Source organism: Plecotus auritus, assembly GCF_963455305.1.
Source record: "Plecotus auritus genome assembly, chromosome: 1".
Classification (NCBI taxonomy): domain Eukaryota; kingdom Metazoa; phylum Chordata; class Mammalia; order Chiroptera; family Vespertilionidae; genus Plecotus; species Plecotus auritus.
The window spans coordinates 246,516,657-246,541,884 of NC_137770.1; the positions used below are offsets into that span (position 1 = coordinate 246,516,657).

Genomic DNA, 25,228 nt, shown 5'->3' on the forward strand with positions numbered 1-25,228 from the left:
GCGGGAGGCCTGGAGCCGGCCCAGGAAGGAGCTAATGATCAACTGGCTGTCTCCGCAGGCGGCCTCTGGCCAGGCCCAGGCGCAGGGAGGAAGTGGGGCAGGAAGCAGGGGGCGGTGGCCGCGGAGGGCGGAGGGCGGCCTGGCTGCCGCCGGAGAGACAGCCTCGGGCCAGCGGGGAGGAGCGACCTGTGTCTGCGTCCTGGGGCTGCCCTGAGGAGCGGGCGCAGGTAAGTGGGTGCTGGGCGACGGGATGGCCGAGGTGACGGGCGTGGACTGGCCGGGTAGGCGGCGCCCACCGGTGGATCTAAGAATAGCCTGTCCCTCACTTTCTGGAAGACCTGGCTGAGACGTAGGGGTTGCGGGGAGCAGGCAGGAGCCTGGGGGCCCGAGGGGCTGTCAGGAGTGCTGCGGGGTGACCCGCCGAGATGGCGCCGTGACGATGGCGGGTTTGATAAAGCACGGGGCTCTGTGGCCTCTGCTGACCTCGCCCCCTCAAGGGCTCAGCGAGTCCGGAGCCGGTGGTAAGGGAGGCCAGGGCTGCAGGTCTCAAGTGGGACCTCCCGCCACGTTGGCCACAGAAGTGTCCGGCCCAGGGTGGCACTGTCGCCGTGACCGGCCACTCGGAGGTCACCACCCAGGGCTTCCTTTCCGGCATCAAAATAGGACGAGTCCCTTCACCAGGGGCACCACCCAGAGAGCTGGAGGGAAGGACACCTGCCAGGCCTCCGGCACCCAGTCCTGCCCGGGGCACTGCTCCACGGACGCCTCTGAGACCCTGCGCCGGCCTCCAGGGGACCCCCCCCCCCACCCCCCGCTCTGGCGAGGCTTATAGAAGTGATGGCTGGTAGAGCGAGGTCGGGAGTTAGTGGTGCGGCTGGGGCTGGGCCTGGGGTGCCCGCACAGGGGCCGGCTGTGAGTGGATGCCTCTGAGCGCCGTGTCCGAGGAGCTGAGCCGAACCCCGGGTCGGAGGCAGGCGGGGGCGAGGTGGGTGCGTTCAAGTTCAGACAGGTGCTGGAGGGCTGGACTCAGACCCCCCTGCATTCAAATCTCACCTTTCAAGCCTCGCTGAGCCTCAGGCTGACCGTCTGTGAAATGGGCTCAGGACAGCCCTCCAGGCCCCGAGGGTTAGTTGGTGGTGGCTGTCGTGCTCATCACACCACTGTGGGTCAGGGTGACGCGTCCCGTGTCGGGGTTGTGCCCGCGTCTGATGTGACAAGTCCTTTGACCCTGCTCGCAAGGTGAGGGTGACCCCCGCTTCCCCACGGACAAGGTGAGGCACAGTCTTGGGTTTGGGGGGCGGGGCGAGAGTTCTGGGGCAGCCGTGACCCAGTCCCACACGTGGGCTCACAATAGAGACTCACTGTCACTGGCGGGAGGCCAGGGCCTGAATCAGAGTGTCAGCAGCTCCGGGCAGGCGCCTTCCTGCCTGCTCCAGCCGCTGGGGGCCCCAGGTGGCCCTGGGCCGGCGGCCCTGCTGCAGCCGTCCCCTGTGGTCACATGGCCTCGCTGTGTCTGCGTGTCCCTCCTGTCCTGTGACATCAGTCCCTGCGCTCAGGCCCAGCCTGCCCCAATGGGGCCGAGCCTTCACTTCACTGCAAAGACCCTGTTTCCAGACAAGGTCATCTGCTGGGGTCCTGGGGGACACGGATTTGGGGGACACTGTTCACCCCAGGACAGCCCCGGAGAGGTGCTCCTGATAGAGGGGCGAGGCTGCAGGGCCCCCGAGTGTTTGTCCAGCACGAGCCCAGCATAAGCTCCTGCCAGAGCCCCCCCAACCCTTCAAGGCTGGGTTGTACCATCTCCTCCCCCTGCACCCCCGTTTATTACGCGCCACCTGTAACCCGGAGCACCGTTCACCTCACCCACCAGCCCCCTTGGGGGGCGGTGTTTTCATGCTCATTCTCCGGTGAGTGAACTGAGGCCGAGCAGCCGCCTAGCCCGCAGGCCCCAGGCTCTGCGTCTGGTGCCGAACCCCCCACCCGCTCCCCCCCGCCCCCCCCCCACCCCGGGGCCAGGTTGGGACCGGCTGCAGGCGCTCCCTGGGTTGTCCCCACCATAGCTGAGCTCAGAGGATCGAGGCTGGAGGAGGGAGACCCTCCATGGGGCTGTCCGGGGTGACCGCCAGTTGCCCCAGGAGTCCTGCAGCCGCTTCTGCAGCCGAGCTGGCACCCCAGGCTGAGCGAGGCCATTTCGGGAAGGAGGGGGAGGGGGGAAGCGCTTCCGTGGAGATGGCTCCCACTTCCTCACACTAGACTGTCACTGGGAACTCTGCTCACAGCTGTCACTGCAGCCCCACCCACAGGCCAGGCCCCTCGCCAAGCAGGTGGGAGGGTCCCTGTGCAGAGCCTTCCCTGTCCCTGTCTCCAGGCTCGTCCCTGTCTCCAGTCCCGTCCCTGTCCCCAGCCCCAGCCCTGCCCCCAGCCCCGTCCCTGTCCCAAGGTCCCATCCCTGTCCCAGTCCCGTCCCTGTCCCCAGGCCCCGTCCCTGTCCCCAGCCCCCGTCCCTGTCCCCAGCCCCCGTCCCTGTCTCCAGCCCCATCCCTGTCCCCCATCCCTGTCCCTGTCCCCAGCCCCCGTCCCTGTCCCCAGTCCCCATCCCTGTCCCCAGCCCCGTCCCTGTCCCCAGCCCCGTCCCTGTCCCCAGGCCCATCCCTGTCCCCAGCCCCGTCCCTGTCCCCAGGCCCATCCCTGTCCCCAGCCCCGTCCCTGTCCCCAGCCCCATCCCTGTCCCAGCCCCGTCCCCGAGCGCAGGGCAGGCCTGTGTGGACACGCAGACGGGCCCGGGAAGGCCAGCAGGGTGACAGGCACAGGCCCAGACCTGGTCCATTGTGCCGGGTGCCTGGCTGCAGGCCCTGCTCCGTCTCGGGGGCATCGGACATGGCTCCTGAAGAAGGTGGCAGAGGGGAGGACAGAGACCTGGTGGGGAGGCGGCAGGACTAGGCCCCCCCCTCCAACAGGGCCCCGCTCTGTGAGACGCCTCAGGAGCAGATGGACCCCGGCTGGAAGCCCCCAGCTCCCTGTCCCAGTGGCGTGGTGTCCTGCTGTGAGGGCTCTCGTCTCCGACCGGGAGGGCGGGGCAGGGTGACTGGCTCTGGGGCTGAGGGAACCCCGGGTGGGGAGACGTAGCCTCGGCCACGGCCACAGCCACGGCCCTGCTTCCTTCTGCCCACGGCTGCCGGGGCTTGGCCCGTTTCCCGACAAACAGGATTCGATCCGGGACCCTGCTGTCCGGGCCTCTGCCCGTGGGAGAGACCAGCCCGCGGAGCTGGATCGGGCTCGGGGTCATGACGGCAGCACCAGGGCCTCATGGGAGCCCCAGCTCCAAGGCCCATGTGACACGGGGCTAAGAGCCATCGCTCGGGGATGGCTGTCGCAGGCGGTGTGGTGGGCTCACCCCGAGGGTGGGGCCCTCTGTCCCCGTGGCCCCGCTCACACACCTCCAGGTGGCTCAGCCACTCGCTGAGCGGGTGACAGGCAGCCCTGAGCTGTGTCCTCGGGGCCTAGGGACCCCTGCCTGCAGGACGTCCACCCACGGCCAGGGGGCATGGGCCAGGCCACCATGCACAGTGTGGCCCAGGGATCCCACAGCCCGGCCCAGGGGAATTGTGCTGGTCGGAGAGGAAGTGACCACCAGCTGACCCGAGAGGGTTGAGGGGGGCCCCAGGCATGGAGGGGGGCTCTCTCCTCCAAACCCCAGCTCTGGCGGCAGCATCTGTGCTGGGCCTGTGGCCCGTCTCCCTGGAGAGGTCGTCGCTGACCACCGCCCTCTCCTCTCCCCACAGCGGCCAGCCCGGCAGGCCCAGCCCTGGGCGCTGAGGCCACGTCAGTCATGAAGGACCCAGCGGAGGCGGCCGCGGAGGAGACTGCCCCGACGGGGACGGTGGCCGGGCCCTCGGGTGGCGTCGGTGGCGACAAGGTCCAGAGAAAGGCTGGGAGCTCATCGGTCAGCTGGGCGGGACCAGGACTCGCGGAGGCCCAGGCTTCGGGCAGAGACGGTGAGTGCGGTGTGCGAGGGAGAGAGAGCGAAACATCCGTGATGAGAGAGAATCATGGACCGGCCGTCTCCTGCACGCCCCACACTGGGGATCCAGCCCGTAACCCAGGCATGTGCCTTGACCGGGATCAACTGTGACCTCCTGGTTCTTAGGTCGACGCTCACCCGCTGAGCCCCGCCAGCCGGTCTCGGGGCGTCTGATGAGTCGCGTGCAGGCCAGTGTGTTGTTGAGGGCGCATCAGTGACACCCACACCGACGGGGAGAAGGAGGGGGGATGGGGAATTCAAAGCAGCTGCCCTGCACTTGCTAACAGACCTTTCACAAACCTGGGCACCCTCAGTCCTGCTTTGTCCGCAGGGCATGAACCCAGGAGGGCTCAGGCCGGGCCGCGCCTGGTGCCCCGGAGACAAGCTGAAGCCAGAGAGGAGGGACCGGTGGCCTGTCTCTGTCTATATGGGCTCCTTTGAGCCCCAATCCCTTTGGGTGTGTATTTCCTAAACCCGGACGTGCCCTTCAGAGCCCCGGGCAGCGGGGTCCACGTGAGGAGCCTCAGGCCTGCTCAGACCCTGCCGATGGCAGCTGGGAGAGCCTGGCCATGCCGTGCCTGGAGCTGCATCGCTGCTCGATGTTCTAAGAACTCGCCAGTCACTCCGGAGCACGCTCCTCGGCGTGGGCGCAGCAGTGACCGCCCGCCGCAATGCCAGGGACCTGGGGCAGTGTCCCATCGCAGCGTGGCTGGAGGCCGTGTGACGACCTGGCTCCGTACGGGGACAATCGTTTTGATGCCTTGGTTCAGGGTGTGGCACAGACTTCCCCACCGTCCAGGCATCGCTCTTCCTCTGCCGTCACTGCATCACCCGGGAAGATACTTGAGCCGAAGTCAATGCCTCGTTCCTCTGGAAACTCGCGCAGCGGCATTTCCTCTCCGGCCTGGTTTTCGGCGGAAATGAGATTATGACGGTTCCTCCGTGGTGACGATCTCACGCGTTATTCCTCTACGTTTGCCATTGACTTTCTATGCGAAGGACGCTGGTCCCCTCTCCCCACCGTTCATCATTCATTTTCCTGAGGGCTCATCGGTCTGCACTGTGCTCTCCGGCCTGTGTCAGCTGCCATCGTTTATTTCTCATTCAAACTGCCCAGCTTCGCTCTTCTCACGTCTCCATCATCCTGTGAGCACAGGGTCTCTCATGTCTCCATCATCCTGTGAGCACGGGGTCTGCTCACGTCTCCATCATCCTGTGAGCACGGGGTCTGCTCACGTCTCCATCATCCTGCTAGCACAGGGTCTGCTCACGTCTCCATCATCCTGTGAGCACGAGGTCTCTCACATCTCCATCATCCTGTGAGCACGAGGTCTCTCACATCTCCATCATCCTGTGAGCACAGGATCTCTCATGTCTCCATCATCCTGTGAGCACGGGGTCTGCTCACGTCTCCATCATCCCGTGAGCACGGGGTCTCTCACGTCTCCATCATCCTGTGAGCACAGGGTCTGCTCACGTCTCCATCATCCTGCTAGCACAGGGTCTGCTCACATCTCCATCATCCTGTGAGCACGGGGTCTGCTCACGTCTCCATCATCCTGCGAGCACGGGGTCTGCTCACGTCTCCATCATCCTGCGAGCACGGGGTCTGCTCACGTCTCCATCATCCTGTGAGCACGTCCTGCTGGGGGGACCACAGATGGGCACTTCCCAGCCCGGCCCTGGAACCGGCCATGTCTCAAGGGCCTGGGCTTCTGAATTGGAGGATGGTGCTTCGCCAGGACCTGGACGCCGTGTGCTCTTGGATTTGGCAGGTTTTCTGAGTCTGTGCTGCCTGCCCGGCGCTGAGGCAGGCCCTGGACCGCAGAGCAAGCAAGGCCTGGCTGTGGGCTCTGACCTCCAGGCAACAGCACAGCGTGGGGCTGGCACAGCGCAGGGGCTGGTACACTGAAGGCGCTCGAAGATGCTGATAGGAAGAGAGCAGAAAGAGCACCACCGTGTTGTCCAGTCCACGGCCGAGCGGGCAGTGCTGTGCCCACAGCTCTCAGGGGAACGCCCTGCAGCCGCTGGGGCCCGCAGCCTGGAGGCCACACCGCTGCGGGAATCACAGGCCCTTCCCAATCACGCCGGCCTTGACCCTAAGGCCCTGATTGCTCAGCCCATTTTACAGATGAGCAAACTGAGCCGGGCAGAGACCCAGGACTCCAGCCCGGGTGCACACTGGAGCTGGCCTCCCGATGGGGGCGCGGGAGGGATGGCAGGGGAGGGCTGGTCCCAGCGTGGGTCCCCCTCTGGCCCTGAATCTTGGGGTATCTCACTAGTCCTCACCAGGCTGTGAGCCACCCCCACAGCCTCACAGGCACGTGCCGCCCAGCAATTGACTGGTGCAGCCGGATCAGGACACAGCTGTCTGCTCCAGACCTCGGGTGCCTCCGGTTGTCACCTCCCCTGTGTGGTCAGCAGAATAGTGGCCCCCAACGAAGTCCGCCTAATCCCAGACCCGGCACACCCACCTCACCCCTGTAGCGACAGGGAGCGCAGGTGGGACGAAGTTAAGGGTCTTGAGATGGGAAGAGTATCCCGAGGGCGGAGTCAGAGAGAAATCGAAGGCTTTGATGATGGAGGAGGGGCCAGGAGCCAAGGGATGCAGGCGCCTCTGGGTGCTGGAAAGGCCAGGATCAGACTCTCCCCGGGATCCTCAGAGGAGCCGCCCTGCCCACACCTGGGTTTCAGCCAGCCCCTCAGCCAGCCCCTCTGCCAGTGCACCCTCAGCCAGTGCACCCTCAGCCAGCCACTCAGCCAGTGTACCCTCAGCCAGCTCACCCTCAACCAGCCCCTCAGCCAGTGCACCCTCAGCCAGTGCACCCTCAGCCAGTACACCCTCAGCCAGCTCACCCTCAACCAGCCCCTCAGCCAGTGCACCCTCAGCCAGTGCACCCTCAGCCAGTACACCCTCAGCCAGTGCACCCTCAGCCAGTGCACCCTCAGCCAGTGCACCCTCAGCCAGTACACCCTCAGCCAGTGTACCCTCAGCCAGTGTACCCTCAGCCAGCCCCTCAGCCAGCCCCTCAGCCAGTCCCTCAGCCAGTGCACCCTCAGCCAGTGCACCCTCAGCCAGTACACCCTCAGCCAGTGCACCCTCAGCCAGTACACCCTCAGCCAGTGCACCCTCAGCCAGTACACCCTCAGCCAGTACACCCTCAGCCAGTACACCCTCAGCCAGTGCACCCTCAGCCAGCCCCTCAGCCAGTGCACCCTCAGCCAGTGCACCCTCAGCCAGCCCCTCAGCCAGTGCACCCTCAGCCAGTGCACCCTCAGCCAGCCCCTCAGCCAGCCCCTCAGCCAGCCCCTCAGTGCGCCTGTGGCTCCCCAGAACAGCAGGATAGCGCACGTTGTTTCCTGAGGCCGTGGCGCTGGGCTGGTTCCTTTCATTATTATTATTAAATACCCATTTTTATTGATCTCAGAGAGGAAGGGAAGGGGGAGAGAGAAGCAGCTATGATGAGAGAGAATCACGGATGGGCTGCCTCCTGCACACCCCACCCTGGGGATCGAGCCCGCAACCCGGGCATGTGCCCTGACCGGGAATCGAACCACGACCTCCTGGTTCACAGGTCGACACTCAACCACGGAGCCACACCGGCCAGTCTGGGCTGGTTTCTTAAAGCGCAAGGAAAACTCACAGGCCTCCGTCCTCATTGGCTGTGTGCCCTGCGGGAAGGTGGGGTGTGGATAGTCCTCTTTTTGTTCCAGAAGCATCTGGGGGGTGGGGCCCGTGCAGGGGAGTGGCCTGCCTTCACCTGAGTCACAGACCCGCTGTGTTACAGATGCTGCTCCAACCCCGTGCGTCTCTCAGCGGGACTCTGGGACCCCTCCCGGCCAGAGGGGAGCATACCCCACAGGTAGACATCCCCGGGCGCTGCACACACGGCGGGCGGGGTTCGTCCAGGCTGCGGATGGGAACGTGGGACTCCTGAGCCTCCCTCTGGGGGGTGGGGAGGAGCTAGCTAAACGCAGACGCCCAGGTCCCGCACCTGGGTCTGGGGTGGGGCCCAGGACCCTACATCCCACAGGGGCCAGGGTCTGGGTTCAGCTGCATTTGCAAAGGGCTTCCCTGGGCTCTGCTTCTGCTCAGAGGGGACGTGGCCCTAAGGTGCCTGCAGGGAAGGGACACGGAGGGTGACAGGTGGGGCATGGTCAGAACCAGACGGAAGAGGCCACTGCGCTGTGGGGGCAGAGGGAGGGAAGGCCTCGGGGAGGTGTCCCGAGGCTGGTTTCCGGGGAGGGGGCTCTGAGAATGGGGGCCTGGATGTGGGGAGCCCTGGGCTGGGGGTAGCACCAGGTGGGGTGTGGTAAGAATCTGCCCCTTGCCCCGGAGACCCCACCCTGACCCCCAGCTGTGCGGGACGGAGACCCCAGTGCTGCTGGCACCTCACCTTGCCTGTCCCCCTTCCTCTCGGAGGACAGAGCGTCCTGGGGTCCTGGGGGGTCAGGGCCAGCTGGGCAGCAGGGCAGGGTACTTGGGGTTTGAGAAGGCAGCCCGCCCTCTGACGGGGCAAGAGGGGCAGCTGTGAGGTGCTGCCCGCTGCCCTCTCGGGTCTGGCCAGACCCCAGAGCTGCCCAGTCTCTGCCCCGGCCCCACCCACGGGAGGGGGTGTGTGCTCCAGGGCCCTTTGCTGGAAAGTTCTAAGGCAGGTGCAAGGCTGTCAAAGGACGTGGGACTCTCTCTCCCTACCCTCCTCTCTCTCCTCCCCTCTCCAGCAGCCCCTGGGGACTCCTGGGTTCTAGAGGCCTCCTTGGGGGATGGGGTGGGGGGTGGGGGCATCTGAGCTGGGATCTGCATCTGAGGGAGCCAGGCTGGCACCGCAGGGGCGGTCAGGGGCTCCCGTGGCCCCCCAGGCCCGTGATGGAAGGAGGTGGGTGTGGCCTGGGCAGGGCTGGGGTGGGAGAAGGGGCAGCAGCTGGGTTGGGGTGGGGCTAGGGGTCTGTGGGGTGTCTGCTGGGGGCCGGAGGTCCTGTCTGGGGCTGGCGGTGGGGAGGTCGGGCTGGAGGTCTCGGTGGCTCAGGACCCCCTGCCAAAAGCTCCTGGAGGCCTGTGCTGGGGCTGGCGGTGGGGAGGTCGGGCTGGAGGTCTCGGTGGCTCAGGACCCCCTGCCAAAAGCTCCTGGAGGCCTTGCTGGGGCTGGAGCGGGCCGCCCATCGCTCCGGGTGGAGAAGCATGCCACTCGCCCTCCACGGGAGAAGCTGGGGCTCGGGGGACGGGCATCAGTTCAGAGCGTCCGCAGGCGACGCCTGAGGTGGGCATTGAACCGGGGCCTCGCCTGTGGCCGGGGTTCTTGGGGGCGGACTGCCTGACCTTGACCTGTCCCTGCAGACCTGACGCTGCAGCTGCAGGCCGTGCGGAGGCGGAGCGGGCAGCCGGACCCCGGGCTGCAGCAGGCCCTGCGGGCCCGGCTCCGCCTGCTGGAGAACGACAGCCGGGAGGTGGCCCGCACGCTCGGGGTGAGTGGCTCCCCAGGGCCTGAGACCTGGGGGCGCGCAGGTGTCGGGCCCCTGCCGGACCAGGGGACCGGGAGGACGGTGCGGAGGAGACGGGCCAGCAGGACCAGGGTCCGAGTCCAGGCCTCCAAGTGGCCAAGGCCACGGGCGGGAGGCCGCCCTCCACCTCCCCTCATGGCGGCCCGTGACGCGCCCCCAGCCGCTCTCCTGGATGTGTGTCCCCAGGGACCAGCCGTCCCTCCTGCAGGCACAGCCACGCAGGGGCCACCGAGTTCCCAATGTCCCCCATTCCTTCCTCCAGCGCCCTCCACGCTGGGCTGTGAAGGTCCCTTTACGGGGAGTAGAGGACCTGGGAGCTGATCCTATTCTCTGATCTGCGGGACGGACCGGGGGACAGGAGGCTGGTGGAGGAGGGGGCCGGGGCAGGGACAGGGGGCCACCCTCTGACCATGCCGCCAGCCTGGCCCGAGGGTGCGGTCCCCCACAGCAGCCTGGGCACCCTGAGCGCACTCGGCAGCGGGGCCGCCCTCGGGACCCCGGGCCGGCGCCGCAGGGTGAGCGCTGGCTCTGGGCTGAGCCCCTGCCGTGCCCCGTACTGAAGGCCAGGCCAACGGGATGACGGCGCCCTCTCCCCCCCGCCCCCTTCACCGCGGCCAGGAGGGACAGGCATATGCTGGGCCTGCCCCTTGTACACCAGGAGTGGGGGAGGGAGCCCAGCGCGGGGGGCCCGGGAGCTCCGGAGGGAGCAGACGTGCCCCAGGCACTGGGGAGCCACAGCGGGCTTGAGAGCCGGAGGGCACACCTGGGCTGTCGAGGAGGCCGTGTGTGAGGCGCCGGGCCAGGGTCGCATCGACAGAAGGTTTCCGTCCCGGGACTGGCCCTCCTACGGTCAGACGCCCCAGTGCCGCGGGGACGTTTCTGATTCCTGCTTCTCCCGGTCAGGAGCTGTCGGCCCGGCTGCTGTCCATCCACAGCGACCAGGACCGGCTCGTGGTGACCTTCAAGACCTTCGAAGAGATCTGGAAGTTTTCCACGTACCACGCCCTCGGTAAGGCCGAGCCGGGGACAGCCTCCCCTCCCCCTCCCCCCGCCCCCCCTGCCCCCCCTCCGCCCGCCGCCGCCCAGGCACTGGCCCACACCAAGCCTGGGTGGTACAATCAGGCTCTAGAGTAGGTACAATCAGGGCCTCTGGGGCAGCTGGGGAAGGAGGGGGCTCACCTGTGCTCAGGTGGGGTGCTGGGGGGGGGGGCACTCCAGATGCTCAGGGCTGTGCGGCCTCATGGCTGGGCCGAGTCCCCACCTCCTCCCAGCTCTCTGACCAGCCCGACCGGCTGAGCATAGTCCAGGAAACTGTCATTTCAACCTCAGCCGTGGGGCTTGCTTTCCAGAATAGTCCTCGTTCTATGGGGAGGCATTTGCAGGTCCCCTGGGGAACATGCTCCCCACCCCTCCCCCCAGCCTGAGAGCCCAGGAGGCTTGAAAATAAGAACCAGCAACTATTTCCTGCTGCCCCGAGCAGGGCGGTGCCCTCCCACTTCCCCCCTGCCCCCCCCCCCCGCCCCCCCGTGTGAGCACGCTCTGTCCCATCTCACAGACGAGGAGACCGAGGGCCCTAGAGGAAGTCACTTGTCCTCGTTGAACCTTCCCGAGGCCCAGGGAGGTCAGGGTCACGACTGGTGCCCTGCAGCTCAGACAGGGAGACAGGGCCCCCCGGGCGGGGGCGGCACTGCAAGTCCCGACGGCCAGGCGGGTGACCCCTGAGCCTGGTGGGTGCCGGGCTCGGCCACCCCTGAGCGTGCTGTGACGGGCCGCCTGCCGCAGGCTTCACACACCACTGCCTGGAGAACCTGCTGGTGGGCCAGGCCTTCTGGCTGCTCTCGCCCGAGGGCCACGAGGAGGCAGCCATCCAGGTCCGCGTGGACGAGGAGGCGCTGAGGCTGACGCACGAGAGCCTCCTGGTCCAGGAAGGTGAGCCGGGCGGGCAGTGGCGCCCGCCCACGCCATGCTGGGGACTCGGGGTCTCGACAGCTGGGGGGCTGGTGCAGTGGGGACCGTGGGGCTTGGGCGGGGGACACCGACAGGGAGGTGCCCGGGCTTTATCACCAGTCAGCTCCCCAAGAAATAAGAGGAAGGGGGTTTGCAAGCGCCACCCCAGCCCGCGCTCCCGTCTCGGCCACACAGCCTGACACTGTTGCTCGCCGGACCATGGGGAGGAAGCTGGGGGGCTGGGGGGGGCCAACTGGCCCGTGGCATCACGTGTCTGGCCCTTCACAGCACAGAAGGGGAAACTGAGGCCCCAGGAGTTTGAGGGGGAGTCAGGCTCCTAGGGGAAGGCCAGCAGAGCCAGGACCCAGCCCAGGTCCAGCCTCCCCGTCTGGCCCTTGGGGTCTGGTGTCTGGCAGCGGTGGGTGAGAGACGGGCGGGGGTGCCGCTGCACCTGTGTCCTGAGGGGAGAGTGGGTCCCGCAGCAGAGCGACGGCTGTCTCTATGTCTGGCCACCCTGAGTGACCACCCTCTGTCACTTTGAAGGGCCTTTCTTTGTCCTGTGTCCTGACGGCTATGTGAGAGTGACCACCGGTCCCCAGGGTGCAGACAGGGGCCCCCAGCCCCTCAGGCCGGCTTCAGAGGCTCCCCAGGGAGAGGCAGCCCCGGCGGCGGGCTCTCCGGCCCGCAGGCTCCGCGCGTGCTCCGAGGAGGAGGAGGCGGCCGTGTCCGCTGCAGAGCCTCTGACTCCGTTTCATCAGTAGGTACCGGCCTTCGTTCCTCTGCTTCCCGCTGGCAGGCAGGCCCACACGGAGGCCAGGCCCTGGGCTGTCCGTTGGGGGGGCAGTGTGAGCCCCTGCAGACCCCCCGCTCCCTCCTGCTGCTCCCAGCCCACCTGCCTCAGATGACAGGACACAGCGCTCCCAGGGCCGCCGGGATGCGCTGCCCACATGCTGCCTCGTTCTGGAAAGCTTCTGAGGGAGCCGTAGGGCGTGTGCCCGCAGCTGGGAGCACACGGGGACCTGCGCACATGCCACCCAGGCTCCAGGCAGGCGCGGCCTGAGACCAAGCTGCCCACGTGCTGACCGTGGGCATAGCTCGGCTGGGAGCTGCCTGGCCGCCACGGCAAAGAGAGAAAGTTCGTCTCCCGGTGTCCACTGTCCCTGGAATAACAGGCTGTGGCTCAGCTTCTCTCCCGGGGAGTAAGGGCCCGACAGGAGCCTGAGGAAGGGCAGGAGGCAGCTGGGCTGGGAGGCAGCACAGGGCCTGGACAGGGCCACGCCTGGGCCTGAAGGCCGCACCCCGGGGCAGGCGTGTGCGCGTGTGCATGTGTGTGTGCGCGTGTGGGTGTGCGTGTGTGTGCACGCACGCCTGTGTGCGTGTGCGTGCGTGTGTGTGCGCGCGCGTGTGTGCATGTGTGTGTGCATGCGCGCCTGTGTGTGTGTGTGTGTGTGTGTGTGTGTGGTGGGACAGGTGGTGGGACCCGGATGAGTCACGGGGCCGCTAACTCATCCAGTGCCCGCAGTTCCACCTGCCCCAAAGCTGAAATCCCACAGCAGAGACCTCCCTCTCCCTCTCCAGATGGGCTCTCAGGGTCGCCTGGGACCCCTTCGAGGACTCTGTGGGTGGACCCGTGACGCCAGACACCCAGCTGATGGGTAAATGTCTCCCCTGGGGCAGTGGGTGGGGGTGGGGGCGGGGGGGAGGGCGGGCACCCGCATTCTGGAAGCTTCTGCACTCACCTGAAGGCGCCCCAAGCCAGAAGACATAGCCTTCTCTCCAGTTCACAAGGTGATAACTGAGGCTCAAGGCCTGTGGGCTGGTGCAGCACCCACCCCCACCCCCACCCCCCACCCCCACCCCCCAGCACAGCCAGGCCAGGCTGCTCGCTCCGGGTTAAACACCAGAGCCCTGGGACAGGCGGGCTGGGCTGGGCTGGGCTGGGGGCGGGGCTGGGGCCGCTATTAACGCCAGCGAGGCCCGCGTGAGGCCAGGTCTTGTTCGGAAAGCCGGCGCTGCTAGGACCCTGGGCCCCGGCCGGCGCTGCTGCTCTGCCCCGAGCTGGCTAGTGTTGGGTGGCCGTGTCCCTGTGACATGGACATGAGGCAACGTGGGAGGGGGGATGAGAAGGACCCGTGTTCACAGCCCCATGCGCCCTGAGTGGGCCGTGGCCGGCCTTGCTGGCGAGGAATGGAGGGAGGGGCCCTGGCCTGGGGGCCGACACCCAGGCCAAGTTTAACCAAGCTTGCAGGCCTCAGTCTCCCACCGTCAGCGTGAGGACACAGCGCCCTCTCTGAGGACCACATAGATGCCAGCCCTCACGTGCGCTGGCAGGCCCCGCCACACGCTGGGCAGGTGCCACGTGGTCCCATGGCAGGACTGGGTGCGCCTGGCTGCGGCTGCCGTCTGCCCGGCCCGCCCCCACCCAGCACTGACCGGTGCCCTCCCTCCGCAGCCGTGGGCCTGGCCTCAGCCGTGGCAGGCTACCAGGGCGCGGGGCCCGAAGAACTGGCCTTCCACGGCGGCGACCTCATCGAGATCCTGGGCGCGCAGGTGCCCGGCCTGCCCTGGTTCCTGGGCCGGCACGTGGCCTCCCGCCAGGTCGGGTTTGTGCGGACGAGTCTCGTCAGTGTGCAGGGCCGCGCGTCTGAGTGAGTGGCTGAGGCCCGCCCCTCCCGGCCCCCCGGCCCCCCGGCCCCCCGACCCCTGGGAGCCCTGCCACTGCCGACCTGCCCCCCAGGTGACAAAGCGGGCTCGGCCTGGACCACGCCTCCCGAGCCTGCTCCCAGCCACGTCCCGGGCCTGGAGCGAATCCAGGCTGCCACCCCTGTCCCCAGGGCCAGTGCCCTCCTGTCTGGGCCCTGGGGTCCCCCTCTCGGCGCTGCCGGGGTCTTTCTCTGGGACCCAACTTTGTGCTGGGGCCTAGACCACCAACTTGGCTTCTCTGGTTCTGAGGCCAGACCAAAGCCGGGTGCCCCAGGGCTGCTCCCTGCCTCCTCCGCTTCCCGAGGATCTCGGGGTTCCCTGTGGCCCCGTCACCCCAGTCTCCTCTGTCTTCCCATGGCCTCGTCGCCTCTGTCTCTTACGCGGACCAGTCCCTGGGCGCAGCCGTGGGCAAACTACGGCCCGCGGGCCGGATCCGGCTGTTCTATCCGGTTCTCTTGCTCTCCCCTCCGCTCCTTTACTTTGAATTTATATTAGTTCACACAAACACTCCATCCATGCTTTTGTTCCGGCCCTCCGGTCCAGTTTAAGAACCCATTGTGGCCCTCGAGTCAAAAAGTTTGCCCAGCCCTGGCTTAGAGCCACCTGAGCAGCCCGCAGTGCCGCGTCTCAGACCTCAGCTTGACTGCACCTGGAAAGACCCCATTTCCACATAAGGCTCCAGAGGACAGGAGCTTGGGGGGACTTTAACGCAAGGCGCCCCTTCAGAAAGCCCTTCAGAGCTTCTGGGCCTGGCCTTCCCCAGGACCCAGGCCCAGTGGCCCCGATTTCACAGGCCACCATTCACCATCTGCCCGCCCCCCCGAGTCCAGCTGTGAGGCCGGCTTGCCCCCTCCTTCCTGGCCATCTCCGATGGCTCATCCCTGGGGACTGTCATCCCGGCCCGGCTCCTCTCACTGTGTGGGCCCCCCACGCCCCGCTCTCTTTTATTTATTTATTTTTGTTTGTTTCTTATCTTTTTAAAATATATATATATATATTTTTTAATTGATTTCAGAGAGGAAGGAAGAGAGAGAGAAACATCAATGGTGAGAGAGAATCATGGATCAGCCGCCTCCTGCACTCCCAACATTGGGGATCGAGCCCGCAACCCGGGCACGTGCCCCGACTGGGAATTGAACCGTGACCTCCTGGTTCATCGGTGGACGCTCAACCACGGAGCCATGCCAGCCGGGCTGTTGGTGTATCTTAACCCATGTGCCAGGGCCGGGCCCCGGTCCTGCTTAGCAGGAGACCCTAAGGACTCCCCTCTTTCACTCGACAGACTTGCTGAAGTCTTTCCTGCTCCAGAGCCTGGGGTTGCACCCCTTGTTTAGCGAACAGCTGGCGCTGTCCTTTTTCCTCCTGATATTCTGACGTAATTCAGACTCGGGGAAAGGTCACGGTGACAGCATGAGGCCCCAGCACCCTTCCCCCGGATGGCCCGGATGGCCCGCATGCCCACACGACCACACGCTTTCTCCTCTTTTCTCTCCGCTTCCAGGATTTCCTAAGCCTTCGAGAGGGAGTTGAGAACATGGTGTTCTTTACTCCGAAACCATTCCATGTTTTGAAAACCAGACATCCTCTTGCATAAGCCCTGTCTGACTGTCAAGGCCAGGAACGAACCCCGACACGTCCTCACACACCCCGTCCTCACGTACCCCATTCGGATTCGCCAGTTTCCCATACGCCCGCTCTAGCCAGAGAACATTCCAGACGGCGTGTGACCAGCTGTCCTGTCTCCTTCGTCTTGTCCCCTTCGCCTGCAGTTACCCGGTCTTTCTTGTCTTTTACGACACTGACATTTGTCATTTAATTTTGTCCAATGTCCCACAAGCTACTCTAAGGTTCTCTTTACCTTCTCAGAATAGCATCCTCGGAGTTTCAAAGTGCGTGTCCAAGTTCCATATTCTGCGGGTAACGTGGTCCTATAAGCCAGTGGCCTCCTCCTTCTCTCCCCCCGCCCCTCCGTGTCCCCCGTCTTTCCTCTCCCCAACCTCACGGAGCACACGCGTGCTTGTGTGGGTTTGTGCGGGGTGCCTGGGAGCGCCGTGGGGCTTGTGTGAGGAGCTGAGTGTGTGGAGGGATCCATTCTGCCTGCACCGTCACGCCGGCCTCTAGGGGAGTCGGGGGGGCATCTGAGGTTGGGCTTTGCAGGCAGCCCAAGAGCTCATCTTCCCAGGCTGCTGTGACCCGCTGTGTCTGTCCCAGCCCCGGCTCCGAGCACCTGCTGCTGGGCTGGCCAGGCTCCCTGGAAGGCAGGGCGTTTGGTTTTGTTTGTTATCTGGGGCCTTCACTGCTGGGCACACAGTAGGTGTGCAGGGACTGTCGTGGAGGGAGCGCAGTGGGTCTTCCTGGCGGCTGCCGTGGAGACCGCGGTGTGAGGTGAGGCCTCTATTTCTCCAGGCTGGAGAGTGCGCTTTTTCTCGACGAGGAAGAGAGGGCGTTCTTCAGCCGGGAAGGGCGCTTCTCCGAGGAGGACGCCCGGCGGCTGCTGAGCAGGACGGCGGGCGCGGACATCTGCACGGCGTACCGCTTGGGTAGGTGCGGTGCGGCCCCGCCCAGCGGGCCCAGGGCGGGCCCAGGCTGCCACCTCCCAGACCGGCGGTCCTGTGTCACCTCTCCCCGTGCTTGGGACTTTCCTGAGGCCGGGTGCAGGGTAGAGGACGGGGGTGTGTCCCCAGCGACGGAAAGAAATGGGACGGGGACGAGGCCAGGACAGACTTGCCAGTTGCTGCACTGGTCACGAACGCGGCTCACGGCTTCATCCCCCTGGATGGACACAGACACGCGTGGGTGCACGCTTGCATGTATACACAGGCACACATGTACATGTGCACATGCTTACATGCCTGCACACACACTCACATGAAGACATGCACACCCAACTACACCCTTGCACATATAGCTACACATGCACACACACACACACCTGCCTGTTGCGAACATGCGTGGCGAGACGTTTCCCGCCAGCAGCAGGTGAGAGCCCGCCACGCAGCCCTGCTTCTCTCTGAGCGGCGCTGGCACTGGCCGGGCGCAGCAAGGCCTCCACCGGCCTGGCGTGCGGGCTCTCCTCTCTCCCGGGACCCCACGCTGGGCCCTGGCTTGGGGGAGGCGTCCAGGGTCAGCTCTCCCGCCGGACGCCGTGTGGTCTCCTGGGGCTGTCGGCACAGGCGACAGTTCATACTTTGCAGGCGTCCGTTAGCTCTTCCTCCTGTGGTCCCTGTGGCAGCCAGCAAGCTGCTAGTGTACCCACTTCCCAGAGGGGAGCACTGAGGCCTGGGGAGGCGCTGCCCCCGGGGTGAGGGGAGCGCCCCGCTCCCTGGGAGGGCCCGCAGCCTCGGGGTGGAAGCCGCAGCCCCTCGTGGGAGCACAGCCCTCAGGGGTGCGGGTGGGGCAGACCCTGGGAGGCGTGGCTTCTCGGCCCCTCAGCGGTGGGCCCCTGAGCCTGTCACCATCCGGGGTCACCACCTCTGCAGGACACGGCCCGGGGTCAAAGGGCACTGCTGGAGGCTGACCCTTCTCTCCTCTCCTTTCAGACAGACGCGGAGAAGCTGAGGCTGAGCCGTCAGAAGACCAAGGTGGGCTCCTCCGGGCACGGCTCCTCCGGGCACGGCTGGGCCTCGGGGCTGACGCAGGGCAGAGGCCGGGGGCTGGCCACCCGTGGTGCTGGGCAAGCCCTCACTCCCTCTGGGGGGGCTGGGGGGGGAGCCCAGCCCGGAGGCTGGATGAGGTGCCGGGGGAGCGTCCTCCGCTGTGACAACAGGTCCCAGCAAACATGCCAGGCCTCCTGCCCTGCCCCCACCATGCCCGGCCCCCCGCTCTGTCCCCCACTAAGGTGGTGTCCCCTCCATGCCCGGCCCCCCACGCTGTGCCCCACTAAGGTGGTGTCCCCTCATGCCTGAGCCCCCCGCGCTGTCCCCAGCTAAGGTGGGGTCCCCTCCATGCCCTGTCCCCAGCTAAGGTGAGTCCCCTCCATGCCCTGTCCCCAGCTAAGGTGGGTCCCCTCCATGCCCTGTCCCCAGCTAAGGTGGGATCCCCTCCATGCCCTGTCCCCAGCTAAGGTGGATCCCCTCCATGCCCTGTCCCCAGCTAAGGTGAGTCCCCTCCATGCCCTGTCCCCAGCTAAGGTGGATCCCCTCCATGCCCTGTCCCCAGCTAAGGTGGATCCCCTCCATGCCCTGTCCCCAGCTAAGGTGGGTCCCCTCCATGCCCTGTCCCCAGCTAAGGTGGATCCCCTCCATGCCCTGTCCCCTGCTAAGGTGGGTCCCCTCCATGCCCTGTCCCCAGCTAAGGTGAGGCCCCCTCCATGCCCTGTCCCCAGCTAAGGTGAGTCCCCTCCATGCCCTGTCCCCAGCTAAGGTGGGTCCCCTCCATGCCCTGTCCCCAGCTAAGGTGGGATCCCCTCCATGCCCTGTCCCCAGCTAAGGTGGATCCCCTCCATGCCCTGTCCCCAGCTAAGGTGGGTCCCCTCCATGCCCTGTCCCCAGCTAAGGTGGGTCCCCTCCATGCCCTGTCCCCAGCTAAGGTGGGTCCCCTCCATGCCCTGTCCCCAGCTAAGGTGGGATCCCCTCCATGCCCTGTCCCCAGCTAAGGTGGATCCCCTCCATGCCCTGTCCCCAGCTAAGGTGAGTCCCCTCCATGCCCTGTCCCCAGCTAAGGTGGATCCCCTCCATGCCCTGTCCCCAGCTAAGGTGGGTCCCCTCCATGCCCTGTCCCCAGCTAAGGTGGATCCCCTCCATGCCCTGTCCCCTGCTAAGGTGGGTCCCCTCCATGCCCTGTCCCCAGCTAAGGTGAGGCCCCCTCCATGCCCGAGCACATGCCCAGCCCTGGGCCCTTCACACCACCCTCAGCAGCTGAAGGTCCCTTGGGCTCCGCGTTAAGGGGGAAGCGGGCGCTGAATTTGGAGCCTTATGTTCAGAAGTAAGTCCCTCGGGGTCTGCTCCCTCCCGGAGGCCGGTCCAGGGAGAAGCCCTCCTCCCAACAGAGGTCAGCACGGGAGAGGCCCTTGAGGGTCCCCGAGAGCAGGCCCCTCGGAGCACAAACACCGAGGGCCACTTTGGGTGTCGGTGAGAAAGCCCCTCCCGCTCTCCGAGCCTCAGGGGTGAGGACCGGAAGATGCTGCAGGCTCCCCGCCTGGAGGAGGGGTTCGCCCCCTGCGAGCCCCCAGGAGCACAGGCCTGGGGGGCCCTTTGGCCTCGCCGGACCTGGGTGTTTTCCTAGCAAATCTAATGTCGAGTCGAGTCGGACGCTGGCCAGCAAGCCACACTCCCTGTATTGACTCCCGACCGCACGGGCCACCAGGCACCCGCCCGCCTGGAACCCTTTTGCACGTGGATCTGAGACAGAGGCGTCTTTGCTGGTCTCTCCTCCCCAGCACGCCCCGAAGCCGTGTTTTCCCAACAGGAAATGGCTGTTTGCTCTGCGACTGGCCTGGCCTTCAGGCCTGGCTCTTTCCAAAGCCCACAGTCCGGCGCCGTGTTCTCCAGCTCCCGCCCCTCTCTCCTTTAACCCTCTGGAGGCCGTGGGCCCCAGCGTCTCAAACCGTTTAGGGCGAAGTGGAGCCTGGGGTGGGGCCGCTCCGCTCCTTCTGGTTGGAAGTGGTCCCAGGAGAGAAAGGCCTTCCTCCCGAGGGCCGGTTCTCTTCGTTCTGTGGCCGGTTCGCTCGGTCCCGTGGCCGGCTCGCTCGGTCCCGTGGCCGGTTCGCTCGGTCCCATAGCTGGCTCGCTCGGTTCCGTAGCTGGTTCGCTCGGTCCCGTGGCCGGTTCGCTCGGTTCCATAGCTGGTTCGCTCGGTTCCGTGGCTGGCTTTAGAGCTCAGGCTAATCCCTCCTCTGATGGCTCTGATGATGTCACAGGATCGCTGCACCTGACTGGAGACGCGTGGGCAGTTGCAGCACTGAATGGGTGTCCCACAGAGAAAGGGGTCTCTGTGTGGTCACAGAGTGAGGACACGCATCTCCTGCAACTGCTTTCAAATAGGGAAGAATAAGAAAAGGAGGCCAGACTGACCTGTGTTCTCCCAGTAACCATATGACTGTGCTCCCACTGTGCGCTGAGCTCCCACTGTGCGCTGAGCTCCCACTGTGCGCTGAGCTCCCACTGTGTTTCCACTGCGCGCTGAGCTCCCACTGTGCGCTGAGCTCCCACTGTGTTCCCACTGTGTGCTGAGCTCCCACTGTGCGCTGAGCTCCCACTGTGTGCTGAGCTCCCACTGTGCTCCCACTGTGCTCCCACTGTGTGCTGAGCTCCCACTGTGCGCTGAGCTCCCACTGTGTGCTGAGTTCCCACTGTGCGCTGAGCTCCCACTGTGCTCCCACTGTGTGCTGAGCTCCCACTGTGCGCTGAGCTCCCACTGTGCTCCCACTGTGTGCTGAGCTCCCACTGTGTGCTGAGCTCCCACTGTGCGCTGAGCTCCCACTGTGCTCCCACTGTGCGCTGAGCTCCCACTGTGTGCTGAGCTCCCACTGTGCGCTGAGCTCCCACTGTGCGCTGAGCTCCCACTGTGTTTCCACTGTGCGCTGAGCTCCCACTGTGCGCTGAGCTCCCACTGTGTTCCCACTGTGCGCTGAGCTCCCACTGTGCGCTGAGCTCCCACTGTGTGCTGAGCTCCCACTGTGCTCCCACTGTGCTCCCACTGTGTGCTGAGCTCCCACTGTGCGCTGAGCTCCCACTGTGCTCCCACTGTGTGCTGAGCTCCCACTGTGTGCTGAGCTCCCACTGTGTGCTGAGCTCCCACTGTGCGCTGAGCTCCCACTGTGTGCTGAGCTCCCACTGTGCACTGAGCTCCCACTGTGCTCCCACTGTGCGCTGAGCTCCCACTGTGCTCCCACTGTGTGCTGAGCTCCCACTGTGCGCTGAGCTCCCACTGTGTGCTGAGCTCCCACTGTGCGCTGAGCTCCCACTGTGTGCTGAGCTCCCACTGTGCGCTGAGCTCCCACTGTGCTCCCACTGTGCGCTGAGCTCCCACTGTGCTCCCACTGTGCGCTGAGCTCCCACTGTGCTCCCACTGTGCGCTGAGCTCCCACTGTGCTCCCACTGTGCGCTGAGCTCCCACTGTGCTCCCACTGTGCGCTGAGCTCCCACTGTGCTCCCACTGTGCGCTGAGCTCCCACTGTGCTCCCACTGTGCGCTGAGCTCCCACTGTGCTCCCACTGTGCGCTGAGCTCCCACTGTGCTCCCACTGTGCGCTGAGCTCCCACTGTGCTCCCACTGTGCGCTGAGCTCCCACTGTGCTCCCACTGTGCGCTGAGCTCCCACTGTGCTCCCACTGTGCGCTGAGCTCCCACTGTGCTCCCACTGTGCGCTGAGCTCCCACTGTGCTCCCACTGTGCGCTGAGCTCCCACTGTGTTCCCACTGTGCGCTGAGCTCCCACTGTGCTCCCACTGTGTGCTGGGTGCTGGGCGTTCCCTGGGGAAGGAAGCAGTATCTGCCAAACACCGCCACAGGGACGCTGCGCCTGGGGAGGGACGTCGCTGCCCCTTCCTGGACTCAGAGCAGACTCTAATCCATCTCGGGTTTTGGTAACTTGCAGAAATGCCTCTGCCTGGCCTGCACCCAGAGCCACACAAGACCCTGCAGAAGGTGAAGAAGGTTCTAGAACAATGTAAGTCCTGCCACAGCTGCCCCGAGGAGCCAGTGTCCTGGGGTCTCGAACCAGCGTCCAGTGAAGCGAGCTCAGCGGACCCCGAGGAGCCCCCCTTCTGCCTGGACGCGGAGGACGACTGGGCCGACCCGGAGGCCCTGGGCTCGCTGTTGCGGTTCCTGGATGCTCCCGGGTACGAGCCGGCCTTCCGTGGCCTGTACGACGCCTCCCTGCCGGGGCTCGGCACCATGTTCCGTGGCTTCACCGACGAGGAGGAGCTGGCCGGGCGCCTGGCCCAGGCCCGGGGGGCGGCCAAGAAGGCGGACCTCCCCATGGCCCTGGCCAGGCTCTGCTTCCTGCTGGGGCGGCTGTGCGTGCGGAGGCTCAAGCTGTCCCAGGCGCGCGTGTACTTCGAGGAGGCCCTGGGGGCCCTGGGCGGCCACTTCGGGGACCTCTTCCTGGTGGTGGCTCTGTATGCCAACCTGGCCACCGTCCACCTGAGGCAGAACAACAGGGACAAGTGCGGGCTGGTGGTGCCCAAAGCCTGTGCCCTGCTCCTAGGCACGCCGGGCCACGTCTGCAGCACCGAGGCCGAGGCGGAGCTCCTGCGGCTCGCCCTGCGCAGGGCCGTGGGCGCCCGCAGCCCGCAGGCCGAGGCCCGCACCTGCTTCCTGCTGGCCCTGCACCAGGTCCACCTCAAGCAGCCCGAGGCGGCCCTGCCCTTCCTGGAGAGGCTGCTGCTGCTGCACAGGGCCCTGGGGCGCCCGGACGCCGCGTGGCCCGCCGACGGCTACCTGCTCCTGGCGGACATCTACAGCCGAAAGTGCCTGCCGCACCTGGCGCTCAGCTGCGTCAGGGTGGCCTCGCTGCGCGCCCGGGGCTCGCTGGCCGGCTCGCTGCGGAGCGTGGACCTGGTCCTGCGGAACACGCCGCAGCCCCAGCGCCTCCCCTCGCAGATCGCGCACTACCTCCGGCAGGCGCTGGCCACCCCGGCCCCCGGCCCGGCACCCCCGTGGCGCGGGCCCCTCTACGCCAGCCTAGCCCAGCTGCACAGCCTCCACCGGCAGCACGGCCGGGCCATCGCCTTCATGACGCAGGCGCTGGAAGCCGACGCCGAGACGGGTGGCCGCCGGGTCGTGGACGACCTGGTGGCCCTGGCCTGGCTGCACGTGCTTCACGGGCAGAGCCGGGTGGCCCTGGGCATCCTGCAGTCGGTCCTGGACGTGGCCGTGGCCAGCGTGGACCAGGAGGGCGTGATCGCCAACATGATGGCCATCGCCCTGAAGAGGACGGGCAGGACGCGGCTGGCGGCCGAGGGCTACTTCCGCGCCCTGAGCATCGCCAAGCGCCTGGGCCAGCTGCGGAACCAGGCGGTGGCCCTGGCCAACTTCGGGGCGCTGTGCCTGCAGGCGGGGGCCCACGGGCTGGCCCAGCACTACCTCCTGGAGGCCGTGAGGCTCTTCTCGGGGCTGCCCAGCGGGGCGCGCGGCCGGGACTTCACCCACGTGCTCCTGCAGCTGGGCCACCTGTGCACGCGCCGGGCCCTCGCCCAGCGGGGCAAGTGCTACTACGAGTGGGCCTTCCTGGTCGCCATGGAGACGGGCAGCCTGGAGAGTAAGTGCCGCCCAGCCCCTCGCTGACTTCCTGGAAAGTTTTTCTTTCCATCTCCGGTCGGAGCGCACCCGGGTGTGAGAGTCACGGGCGGGCGGCCGTTTTTCCGCCACCGACAAGCTGAGTCATGGAAACAGCGCGCTGTTTGCAGGCGCCGAGGCTGCTCCCACACTGGGCCGGGCAGACAGGGCCAGCAGCGCGTCTCTGTCCGCCTGGGGCATGTCTGCCCATCGCCCGAGCATCCCCACCGTCACGGGCATCACCCAGGCCCGGCCGGAGGGGCTGGCAGAGAGGAGCCGAGGCCTTGAACGTGGGTGGTTCAGCCGGTGGCTTCCTCTAGGCATCCGCCAGCCCTGCCCGCCCGACGCCTCCCGGGTGGCGGGCGGTTCCCAGGGCTGCGGAGCCGTCAGCTGGATGAACAGCCCCTCGTTGTGCGTGTACACCGGGCTCCGTGCCGGCCCCCCCTGCAAATGGGACCTGAGTGGGTCTCGCGGGAAGCTGTGCCCGGCTCCCAAGAACCACAAAGTGGTCCTCGGGGTGGTGGGGGAAGCTCCTGGCCCCGACGCGTGGGTCAGGGAAGTCTGTGTGGTCTGGGACCTGAGGGTCAGGAGGGTTTAGCAAGGCATTAAGGTGGGGCGCGGGGGAGGGGGGGAGAGAGCTGGCAGCAGGCGCGGCTTGTACAAAGGCCCTGGGGTGGGTGAGCATTAAGGTGCAAGGTCTGGGTGCCTGGGGTGCCTTCAGTCCGCAGGCCGACGCTCTATCCACTGAGCCACACCACCCAGGGCTGCTTATTATTTTTTACTTTATTTTTATTGTTGACGCTATTACAGATGTCCCCCCTTTTCCTCCCTCTTTACCCGCCTCCCCACCCCCCTCTCCCCACCCCCCATCTGGCCATCAGCATCCTATTGTCTGTGTGTCCAGGGGCTGTGCATATAGATTCTTCAGGTCATTTTTTTCAAAATATGTTTTTCTTGATTGCAGAGAGAGGAAGGGGGGGAGAGAGAGAGAGAGATGGAGAGAGAGAGAGAGAGAGAGAGAGAGAAGCATCGATGATGAGAGAGAAACATGGATTGGGAGATGGAGCCCATAACCCGGGCCTGCACCCTGACCGGGAACCCCCTTTCAGAGGGTGAGGCGGGCGGTGGCCGGGAGCCCACTTCCTCAGGGAGCGTTGGCTGCGGAATGCCGGCCGCCGGATTTGAATCCCGCCTCCACTGCCTGTCGGGACTCGGCCTTGGCCTCAGGGTGCCCACCTGCAACATGGGGGTGCAGGTGCACAGCCTCGCCAGCGCAGTGTGACGAGCTGTTGGCCGGGAGGAGCGGTCGGTGCCGCTAGAGGACCTGGCCAGGACCCCAGCCCGGAGCTTATAAAAACGGGGGTGCCGTCTCTCGAGCACCCGTGGCTGCCCTGCCTGGCCCCAGCGTGTGACCTTGAATGGCTGCTCGGCCTGTCTGGGCTCAGTGTCCGATCCGCGATGACCCCAGCGCAGAGGGCGGGAGCGGCGGGCACACGCAGGGGCCTGCGAGCCCCACACCGGCTGCAGGAGTGACGCCGCCTCTCCCCGTGTCCCCGTGCAGGCCAGCTGCGTGCCGTCCAGCGGCTGTGCCACTTCTACAGCGCGGTGCGGCCCCGCAGGGCCCAGTGCCTCGTCTACCACGAGTTCCAGCTCGCGCTGGCCCGCCGGGCGGCCGACACGGCGCTGGAGGGGCAGCTCCTGGAGACCATCAGCCGGCTCTACCTGGCCCTGGGCACCGAGCGGTGAGGGGCTCCGCGGGCAGCAGGGCGGCCAGGACCGGAGGCCGTGCCAGCCTCCCAGGGGGCCCTCCCGGGGGGGCCATTTTCTTCCTTAGCGCCTGGG

The 25,228-nt window shown here is 66.4% G+C and overlaps 1 protein-coding gene across 1 annotated transcript in view; it reads left to right on the plus strand.

Annotated features, from left to right (window-relative positions):
• Window positions 1-250: 250 nt before the first annotated feature.
• The window catches only part of SH3TC1 (SH3 domain and tetratricopeptide repeats 1), a gene marked incomplete at its 5' end in the record, with an annotated part of 30,254 nt that continues 5,276 nt past the window's right edge, over window positions 251-25,228 (plus strand). The window contains 12 exons of the mRNA XM_080656204.1: window positions 251-281; window positions 3,783-3,916; window positions 6,744-7,335; window positions 9,357-9,484; window positions 10,424-10,529; window positions 11,303-11,449; window positions 12,011-12,224; window positions 13,046-13,122; window positions 13,920-14,115; window positions 16,577-16,749; window positions 21,705-23,369; window positions 24,948-25,128. Of these exons, the coding sequence (XP_080512330.1) occupies window positions 251-281; window positions 3,783-3,916; window positions 6,744-7,335; window positions 9,357-9,484; window positions 10,424-10,529; window positions 11,303-11,449; window positions 12,011-12,224; window positions 13,046-13,122; window positions 13,920-14,115; window positions 16,577-16,749; window positions 21,705-23,369; window positions 24,948-25,128 (3,644 nt within the window). The remainder of the gene's footprint in view (window positions 282-3,782; window positions 3,917-6,743; window positions 7,336-9,356; window positions 9,485-10,423; window positions 10,530-11,302; window positions 11,450-12,010; window positions 12,225-13,045; window positions 13,123-13,919; window positions 14,116-16,576; window positions 16,750-21,704; window positions 23,370-24,947; window positions 25,129-25,228) is intronic.